The sequence below is a fragment of the Pseudochaenichthys georgianus genome, chromosome 8 (genome assembly GCF_902827115.2).
Source record: "Pseudochaenichthys georgianus chromosome 8, fPseGeo1.2, whole genome shotgun sequence".
NCBI lineage: Eukaryota > Metazoa > Chordata > Actinopteri > Perciformes > Channichthyidae > Pseudochaenichthys > Pseudochaenichthys georgianus.
This window is the reverse complement of record NC_047510.2, coordinates 27,209,693-27,220,071: the sequence shown is the minus strand read 5'-3', so window position 1 is coordinate 27,220,071 and position 10,379 is coordinate 27,209,693. Positions and strand designations below refer to the sequence as shown.

Genomic DNA, 10,379 nt, shown 5'->3' with positions numbered 1-10,379 from the left:
ACATTTTACTTACAAAACATCAGCAAACACGGTAACAACAGAGAAAACATCCAGTAAAATAAGATGTCAGCTGAAGGCGCACATAGCTTCTTAATGTGGCAGGACTCGCATTAACTCATCAGTTTAGCTTGGCTTAGTTCCTCCACTCAGCACCTGTGCCACAGCTTGTTGCTGTGGAAACGCTTTCCAGGAGGTGTCACCGATTGTTTCCACGGAAACAATGTTCAGTAAGTGTCGCTCATTGTTACCATGGGAAACGGGCTCTCACGAAACTCTCTTCCTTTATCTAAAGGAGGAATTGCCTAACAACAGCACCACTGATCTGTATCTAATATCGGTGTGAAACCAGCTCTCAGAAGCCAAGAAGAAGCCTGGGAATGAACATAACTGTGTGTCATCCGTCAACTTGATTTTCCAGCTGTGTGGCTCAAACAGCTGCCTCCATAGCATGTCTGAGCACGGCCTCCCCTCAGACCCTGATGTTACAGGGACGCATGCAAATGTGAAGTGGATAGTAACAAAGTACATTTTACTCCCTTATGGACACATTGTAGGTACTTGTGCTTCAATTGAGTATTCTCTGTTTATGCTATACTTTATACTTCTATCTACTACAATTTGGAAACCAATATTGTGCTTTTTACTCCACTGCAATTATTGAACAGCTTGAGTTACTTTTTAGATTTAGATTATTATCTAATACAAAGTATGAATTCCTTATCAAATAAACGTTGAGATATATTTATAGGCTAAAAATAAATCCAGTAGCATTATGTAAAGCAGCTCTATTCATCGGAAATTAGCTATTAAACATAACAAATACTATTACTCTTGGTACTTAAAGGGATGCCGATATTAAGGTTTTGAATGCAGGACATTTGCTTGTAGCCGAGTATGTTTACAGTTACGTAATGCTACTTTATCTTATGTAACACACCTAAGTACTTCTTCCACCACTGCGTGAAACCTGAACTGTTAACATGACCAGGATGTTGACATGTGTGTGAAAAGGAGATACCTTCCAAAGTGAGAAGCTTCTGGGAGGTCCCATTGCTTTGTCGTGAATAGATTTCACTTTTCTGGTGAAATCCAGGCTTGTTGTAACATTTCAGAGCAGACTCACCTTTGTTTGTCACATTCCTACTTCTCTGTTGAACCTGAACAATGCATCACTTCTCTCTGCTGTACTGTGCGCGACTGCGCGTGTGACTCTGCACAGTTATTGTTTTCATATTTCTGGCTTGTGGGTCAGAGGTGTGTTGACATAATGTATCTTTGTACACCACATCCCCTTTGTCAAACAAGTACAAACCTACTGCACCCCCACTGATGTCCTTTGTGTTTGCCTAATATCAGCTGCAAAGTACACCGTGCGTACATTCGCAGTTATTTACTTATAGACTATGTTTTCTTTTGTATTGTGCTGAAACCATAATAAAACTGAACATCGGGAAAAAACATGTAGTTATTATGTTCCATTTATCTGTGAAGGTGTACTGCTTCCTCACTTAAATCAAGGCGGAAGTGTTTCCTGGTTGCCGCTTTCTTTTATGAAATTGAATTCTTATTCATATCAGACACGGCACGGTAACTTTATTTAGTTTCCTTTCTTATCCTATCTTAGCTTGTCTTAACTTATGTTCTCTTGGTTATTGAATGACTGCTTTAATGGCATTTAATAATATGCTTCTTTTGCACTGTGTCTTAATGCTTTGGATGTAAAGCACTTTAACCTGACCCGCTTTTCAAATATTCTTGCCAAAAGCTCTCAAAATTAACCAGTTTATGAAAAAATGTATTTCCCATAATGCCTCAACTGTAATCTGGATTGCACAACAGATAACAACCACTGCTTATCCTAAAATGTTGCTTTGGGGTCATAATCACAGTATTGCTATCAAAGAAAATGATTGGCAAAGATGCCCAGGTGTGAAACACACAAAGCCAACACTAACCCGGGAACAAAAGCAGTTTACAGAGAGGAATGGTAGAGCCACAGGCAGGGGAGAGGCCAGAGGCAGATAGTCGAGAGGTGAGCTCTGGGTGAGGAGCTGGTGTTTTATTAACAGACTTTTACTGCTCTGAAGTTTGAATCAGTGAGAAAGAGCCTTCCTTCGTCTTACCGGTCTGTCCAGGTGCTCTCTTATCTCAGAGAGCAGGTTGTTCAGTCAAGCTGTTGGATCTTATTACAAAGAGGGATTGTTGTACATACTCTTTTTCTGAAGGACACACTTGGATCAGTGTCTTTGCTGTCCAGCGGTTACATTGTGCAGGACTCGATCAGGACCTCGCTGGACGTGTTTGCAGGAGAAGGATGAGCAGTTTTCTGCATTTCCTCCTCCCAGCTCTGGGTGGATACGCTCTCACCTCGGTGTTCCTGCTGAAGAACCCCCAGATTCTCCACAAGAAGAAACGCACTCCTTTTGACTGCAGACACATCTCACACAGGGGAGGTAAGAGGGTCACTGTCGCTCAGGTGCAGTGCTTACAAAGTGAAAATAGAGGGTTGTTTGCTCTTTTAAGCACTTTTGTTTCCCCATGTAAAGGCTTGTTTTATTCCCTTGATTCACACTGCATGTTAAATAATCTACACAAAAGCTCTGCCTCCAAAGGGTTTACAATCTAATTGTCATTGTTGATAATATTGTCATTAGCCTGCAGCACAAAAGCTCAAATGAAGATATATTACAGAGATATTAATGGCTTATGTATATAATGTATACATTACATTATATACATAAGCCATTAATAACTGTGTATTATATACCTGGCTGCTAAATTATAAGAACTGTTACAGGATTTGTATTTTGGAAAGTATTTTTTCTTTTACTTATTTTTTTACATTATATTTTTCTATTATATAATAACTTAGTACTTTTTTCTTAACATAGGTAACATTAAGCTGTCTGTGGCTCTTTCCTGCTGTAACGATGCACATTTCCCCTCTGTGGGACTAAAAGGGATTCTGATTCTGATTGTGATTAATAAAGTGAGCAAACACAACACTCTGATTGCAAATTGACAAAAATCAGGGTTAGTTAATTTGCTAAGTGTCTATGGCTTAAACAAATAATGATATCACTTCCATTGTAAGCACCTGAATACTCGCAGTATGTTGTCAGATCAGAGCTTTTACTATTCATTCATTCTGCCACACCTACAGAAGACACAGTGATGCAATGTTCTTCGAACGTTTGTCCAAATGTGCTTTTTTCTGTACCTTTACTGATTGCCGTCATCAACCCTCACCTCTCTGTGTGTCTCCAGGATGTGGAGAGAGGATAGAGAGCACGATGGGGGCGTTCACGCAGTGAGTACCAAACTCTAGAGGAGATTTCACTCCAGGAGAATCTACTTTTTAGAGAACCTGTGACCAACTGAGCATCATCCTATTTACTCTGACTCCATCTTTTCTTTCTAACAGAAACGGAGGGTTCACCCAGTTTCATAACATGTCTTAGAACAGAGGCTTTGAAAGTCTCCCTAGGCGGGCTCGAAACTATTTGAGGGGAGGCTCAGGGAAATGAAAAAGGTCATTACATTGTTTTTCAAAAAGATCAAATAAATGGCCGCTGGATATCTCAGTGGTAAGAACAGGCAGCTCATATGCAGAGTCCAAAAACTAAAAAACGTGCTTAAATGTGTGTGTTTTGATTATAAAGAAAAAAAAACAGTTTAAAAATTCAGTTTTAAAGAAATTCTGGGGAATATTACTGTATTCTGTATTTCCTGTAGTCAAAAACATATCAATGTCTCCGGACAGAACTTTTTGTTTGTATTTGGTGAAGTCTGAAGTTATGTCCAAAATAATGGTGATATATTTTTAATTATAAAACAGACAAGTCAAATCAAGCAATCTGATTGGTTCTTAGCCGTGATATACTGAGCGTATACCACGGGTAGAATTGTAAGTTACTTTTCACAACAAGTCAGTATCCCTCCGCGTCTGAGAAAAACAGTATACCGTTGGGCTGAAAAGCAAACTGCTTCGCGTCGGGCCGAACCACGCCCCTTAGCTGTGATATAATGAGCATATACCACGGCCTGTCGTGAGCTATTGCTTAAATGAACATACATTTACTGCTAAAGATATCAAATATGCTTTATTTCAGGGCTGGATGCCTTATGTAAGAATAGTAAATATGTAACACAGTGTACAATCCTGTCTTCGCTGTATTCATCGTCTTACATCCTTTCAATTCAATTATTTCCTGCAGTATTTTAGGAGAAGGGTGCGCGTCTCCTCAGTTAACAGGATTGTAAGAAGTGATTGTGCAGGTAATTATGACCTTGTGTTTGCAGTGCGGCGGAGCAGGGCACACAGATGTTTGAGATGGACTGTCACTTGACACGTGACGGACATGTGGTGGTGTCACATGATGAGAACCTGCTGAGGCAGACCGGCCAGGACGTCACCGTCTCCTCACTCAGTCTACAGGTGAGAGGACAGAGGTCACTAGGTCAGGTTCAGAGAGAAGCTCAGGCCTGTTTGTTGGGATTATGCTTGTAGTCGACCATGTTGGTGCCGGAGGGGTTACATTGGTAGTTGTTTAATGAATGAAAAACTTGGGTCACAGGTTTATCAACAATGAAATATAAATATATACAAGACATAAAACACATTTTTATTTAAAAAACAACAATACAAATAATGCAAGCTGAGGTGTTTCATAGTCGTATGGCCTGTGGGATGAAACTGTCCCTGAGTCTGGTGGTTTTAGTCCTGATGCTGCGGTACCGCCTGCCAGAAGGCAGCAGACTGTGGCTGGGGTGATGGGGGTCTTTTGTAATCCTGAGGGCTTTCTCCCTGAGCCGCTGGGAGTAAAGACCCTCCATGGCAGCTCCGTCCTGGTGACGAATCATAATCTGAAACAAATACATGTACAAATCAACACAAATATCAATCAATGGTTCAAGTTAGTTAAAATAGCTGCATGAAAAAGCACTTACTCAAGGCTTAAACTAAGAGTAAATGTTCACTGAAGTATTGGACTCCCTTCGAAGTTAATGTTTGACTTTTATCCATTACACATAGAATATCCAAACGTGGATGTACATTTTTAATTCCATCTTCAACTCATAATAACAATGATATAACTTGTTAAGTCCATTCATATGCTTTTTAACTCTTATAGGATTTGCCTCTGTATAAAGAAAGACTGGAGGTGACATTTTATGCAGGTGAGTTCCTCCTCACATTCTCCTACTCTCTAACTAAAAGTTATTCAATCAACTAGGTGTGTGTGTGTGTGTGTGTGTGTGTGTGTGTGTGTGTGTGTGTGTGTGTGTGTGTGTGTGTGTGTGTGTGTGTGTGTGTGTGTGTGTGTGTGTGTGTGTGTGTGTGTGTGTGTGTGTCGATGTTGTAATCTTAGTTTCCATCGCTCTGCTTCAGGTCGCTACAGTAGTGGTGCAGACAGGAAGTTCTCTCTGCTGGAGGATGTGTTCAGGAAGTTCCCCAAGATGCCTGTCAGCATTGAGATCAAAGAGAACAACAAACAGCTGATGGAAAAGGTAGCAAAGATAAAAACAAAACCACTCATAACTCAACAGTTTCAAAACTTCCCCAATGACATAAAAGAACAACAATAACATGAAAACGGTGTTGATGCTTTTGTAATGCTCAGCAACTATACAGTCAAATGTCCAAATGAACTCATTGCATGCGTTTCCTAGAGGTCCTATTATGCTTTGTGGGTGTTTGCCTTTCCTGTAGTGTGTTATATTGGTTTAAGTGCATGTCAATGGTCTGCAAAGGCTTAAATCGCAAAGTTCCCTCCAGAGGGAGTTTCTCTCCCACACACTCTCCCCCTGCCTGAAACGCCTCCATTGGACTCCTTTGTGTACATGTGTTGACATCACTAAGTAACACTCACGCTTCTATTGGCTAGCGCTTCAACACATTGTACGTGATAGGCTAAGGGGCAGGACCTCTCTAAGCAGTTGACCAATCACAACAGAGCCGGCCAGCTAACCAATCAGAGCAGACTGGGCTCTGGTTTCAGACAGAGGGTGAAAGAGGTGCTGCAGCACAGGCAGTATGAGAGAAATAAAGTGCTTTTTGAACATTAAAGCCTGGAGACACGTCCCAGTAGAGACACTAAAACTAATATAAACCTGTTAATTAGCATGATGGGCCCCCTTTAAGACTCCAACATGTAAATAATCTTTTTTTGAAGTGATGACATCCTGCCTTTGAGTATTTGTATACATTAACGTGTATACTGATATACACCTCATTATTTCTCCACTACCATCACATTTAACCTGTGACCTTCTGCTGTCTTTTCAGGTGTCAGAGTTGGTTCAACGCTACAACAGGGAGGAGCTCACACTCTGGGCCTCTGTGAACTCCACGGTTTTGGAGGAGTGCCGCAAAACGGTACGTTGACCACCTGGGAGCGACAAAGTGACCTGTGCAGCATTTTACACAGAATTCACAGCCAACATCTCCTTTTTGCCTCTTAAAATACTATGATTGCCTGAAATAAAGAGGTGAAATTGAACTGTAATCTGTCTCTTTTCTATCTTCTCAGAACGACTCCATGCCGTACAGCTTCAGTATGAACCGAGGTGTGCTAATGCTCCTGCTGTTCTACAGCGGCCTGCTGCCCTTTGTGCCTCTGGGAGAGAGTGTACTGCAGTTCTACCTGCCACGCATCATCAACAGGTGTGGCTGCGTGTTGAGTCTGTCTGCGTGTTCATGCATGCAAGGGCGTGGGCGCCATTTCAACACTGGGAGGGGCACACGTTTATTGAGGGGTCCTTCCAAAGGAAAATTTGGCGACAAAAACTTAATTTCCTGATATTGTCCGCACTCATTTATGGGGGACATTTCTGGAAAGGAAAACACACATTTCAGAGAAATATTAAAACACAAATGGAGTTCAATACAATAAGACGTTTTGTTTTGTTTTTCAAATATGTATTCTCCTGTAGATCAACTTTTTAATTGATAGGGTTCTTTATAAGGTTCTTTATTGTCAAACTAACATAGCTACAGAGTAATTATGTCGTTGAAACTCTTAGGTCACAGGCTTCTCCAACAATGCAACACAATAATACAGATAAGCAGACAATATTAAAACAATATTAAAATATACTATATTAAAAGTAATACAAAAAGAAAAATAGTTTTTAAAAAAGTGAGAAAAAAAAGGTGGAATAGTGCAATACGAGTCTATATACAAGTTATTGGAATAATATATTAGATAATAGATAAATAATTACTAAGTAGCAGATGAATGTCATGAAATTGTTTCAGCAGTTCAGTTGTCTTGTTATCTCTGCTGTATACACTTGTACCGTAGGCTTTTCCTTTCTTCTTTTGTGTCTTTTGCTTAGGGAATTTACATTACAATTGTGGCCCTCATTCATAGTAATGAATTACTAACAGTACAGACATGTTGACTGTTTCTGTCTCTGGGTGCTGAAGGACGTTCATTCCTGAGAAGCCCATGCTGAGGAACACGCTGGTCGTCTCTTTGTTAGAAAAGTGAGTGAAGTTACACTGCAGCCTTCCTTATGACTGACTTTGTTTTGCTGCAATCTGAATTGGTCATGAAAGAGAGAAACGAAAGCAATACTGAGAACATGAAATCCACTGAATGCATGGGTTAATGCTTTTATGCAAGGCTAAAAGACAAGACTGAAATAATTGATTTTTGTTCAATGCTTTTTGTGTCTGAAGTAATTTGTATTGTCGTTCCAGAGTAACGATGAGGAAGAGTCTTTTCAAACACCTCGCAGCCCGTGGAATTCAGGTATCAAACGGCATAATACATACCTAAAAGTTGTTGAAGTGCATCACAGGAATGCACAAAAACAAGAACCTTTGAAAATGTAAAAGTTGAGATATGAATAGGAAACACAATTAGTATAAGAGTAATTACAATCTGACTTGTGCACAGTTTTTAATCAAGTGTTGGCTCACAAAGACACTACTTGTGAAAACCTCCACTGGGTAATTTTAAAATTAAATGTAGCTTTCTTAATCTTAAGTCCTTACCCCAAGTGAAGGAGTTCAAGTATCTCGGGGTCTTGTTCTCGAGTGAGGGATCAATGGAGCGTGAGATGGGCCGGAGAATCGGAGCAGCGGGAGCGGTATTGCAGTCGCTTTACCGCACCGTTGTGACGAAAAGGGAGCTGAGCCGGAAGGCAAAGCTCTCTGTCTACCGGGCCATTTTCGTTCCTACCCTCACCTATGGTCATGAAGGATGGGTCATGACCGAAAGAACGAGATCGCGGATACAAGCGGCCGAGATGGGTTTCCTCCGCCGGGTGGCTGGTGTCTCCCTTAGAGATAAGGTGAGAAGTTCGGTCATCAGGGAGGGACTCGGAGTTGAGCCGCTCCTCCTTCGCGTCGAAAGAAGCCAGTTGAGGTGGTTCGGGCACCTAGTTAGGATGCCACCTGGGCGCCTCCCTAGGGAGGTGTTCCAGGCACGTCCAGCTGGGAAGAGACCAAGGGGTAGACCTAGGACCAGGTGGAGGGATTATATCTCTTCGCTGGCCTGGGAGCGCCTTGGGATCCCCCAGTCAGAGCTGGTTGATGTCGCCAGGGAAAAGAAAGTTTGGGGCTCTCTGCTGGAACTGCTACCCCCGCGACCCGACCACGGATAAGCGGGAGAAGATGGATGGATGGATGGACAAAGATTTAGTTGTGGATGTATCAGTTGAAGTAAAACAAAACAAAATCCTAATTCCTGGATACAAAAACAAGAAAAAAGGGCAGATTCAGTTTAATTTTGACTGCTTGCGACTGCCTCGTCATATGTAATACTTCATTATTGAATTCATTATTAGTGGTTTAATGCTTATTACACTTCAGTTTTTCAGCTTACAAACAGTAACGCTCACGATGTGTTCAGAACTTCGGATGCATCACCTCTGTCCTGAGTTAACACTTGAATAGTTTGAGCATGACGTTGTTTGTCGTTGCCTTGTCAGCTGCTGAGGGCCTCAAAGCCTTTGAACACTTGTGAGTCATTCTAAGTAAGTGACTAAGAAAAGTTCATCTCCTCACACTGCACATCAAAACAGAGGGATGAGTTCAGAGCTCCTCTCTCCAGGAAAATAATAAATATATATTAGAAATAAGAAGTAATGAGACATTATATTACCAATGCATTTCCCTCCCCAATAAAAGTATCTATGCTGATATTAAATATTTAAAATTGTGTTTTTTAAAGGGGGCCTATTATGCTTTTTAGATTGTTCCTTTCCTGTAGTGTTAGCTTTTTGTGCATGTAAAACGTCTGCAAATGCTAAAATCACAACATACAGAATATTCATAACACTGAGGAATATGAGTTATTAGTGTACACTTCAGTCAGAACAAGTAGTCCTTTATGCTCTGAGGCTTTGTTTTTGCTGTCAAATCTGAGACAATTGCCACCCTCCAAATGTATGACATGTGTTTGTGCTTTATTGATCACGCGCAGTAGCTAGCTTAAAACTGCAGCAAGGATGTCAGAAATAGAACACTGTGTTGTTGACATTGGCTCTATTCCCTGAATGTTTGCGAAGTTGACCAACCCATTTTAACTTTGTTTTTCAAGCTGCTTGTTCTCCTGGACTCCAGACAGATCACTAAGGTTGACTATCTGTGATTGCAGGTGCATTTGTTTGTGTGCAATGAAGATGAAGACATGAAGGCAGCGTTTGACGTCGGGGCCACCGGGGTGATGAGTGACTACCCGGCTCTTCTTTCTAGCTACCTCTCCAGAAACAGAATGGAGGATTGACCCCAAACACACCACCCAACCCAGTCTCACGGCATTTCGTGTTCACCAACACGATTTTTAATCTATTGATTCGTGTTCACCAACACGATTTGCCCCTTTTTTTCGTGTTGCACATCACGATTTTAAAAGCAATGTATTTCTACTGGTAATGTGTTTCCGGTCGGGTCGTGGGAGACCGGAAGCTGTGTGGTTCATAAAAACATGTTCTTACTCAATATCAAGCCACAGTTATTGCTTTTATTTGAAATCGTATAATTTCGGACTTTTGTTGCCGTCTGTGAGGAAAATAAATGGGGCTCAGAGCCTCAGGATACTGAAATATGTATTTTTTAAATCTTTTTTTCCTTCTAATTTGTTATTCTTTTCAAAATAACACACTGTTATTTACTCACCAATAACACTCAATTATCCTTGCTTTTATTTATTGGTTTAATTCCATAATCTCGGGCTTTTTTGGCGTCCGTCAGGAACTGAATTTCAAAATAAAATAACCGGAAACAGACGTAGGCATTTCGAGCGATTACCCAAGATCCTCAGCTATGGGTTTAAGCTCGTTTATTGGATGTTTTAGCCGCAATGCATGCTGGGATTTGGCGTTTATATGATATGAAATCTGGAAAACATTATAAAAGACTAAAA

The 10,379-nt window shown here is 40.9% G+C and overlaps 1 protein-coding gene across 1 annotated transcript; it reads left to right on the top strand.

Annotated features, from left to right (window-relative positions):
• The first annotated feature begins 2,016 nt into the window (after window positions 1-2,016).
• Window positions 2,017-10,078, top strand: gdpd3a (glycerophosphodiester phosphodiesterase domain containing 3a). The gene is made up of 10 exons (XM_034088645.2): window positions 2,017-2,453; window positions 3,268-3,310; window positions 4,303-4,438; window positions 5,136-5,181; window positions 5,393-5,511; window positions 6,290-6,379; window positions 6,534-6,667; window positions 7,433-7,492; window positions 7,709-7,760; window positions 9,612-10,078. Exons 1-10 carry the CDS (start codon window positions 2,315-2,317, stop codon window positions 9,738-9,740), a joined length of 948 nt encoding a protein of 315 aa, XP_033944536.1. The 5' UTR covers window positions 2,017-2,314; the 3' UTR covers window positions 9,741-10,078.
• Window positions 10,079-10,379: the final 301 nt, after the last annotated feature.

What these genes read in the sequence shown, in the direction of transcription:
- gdpd3a (XM_034088645.2), top strand. Translation starts at nt 2,315, where the DNA reads ATGAGCAGTTTTCTGCATTTCCTCCTCCCAGCTCTGGGTGGATACGCT. An exon ending in GGAGGTGACATTTTATGCAG is followed by an intron (nt 5,182 to 5,392) that starts GTGAGTTCCTCC and finishes GCTCTGCTTCAG; the next exon opens with GTCGCTACAGTAGTGGTGCA. An exon ending in GTCGTCTCTTTGTTAGAAAA is followed by an intron (nt 7,493 to 7,708) that starts GTGAGTGAAGTT and finishes TTGTCGTTCCAG; the next exon opens with AGTAACGATGAGGAAGAGTC.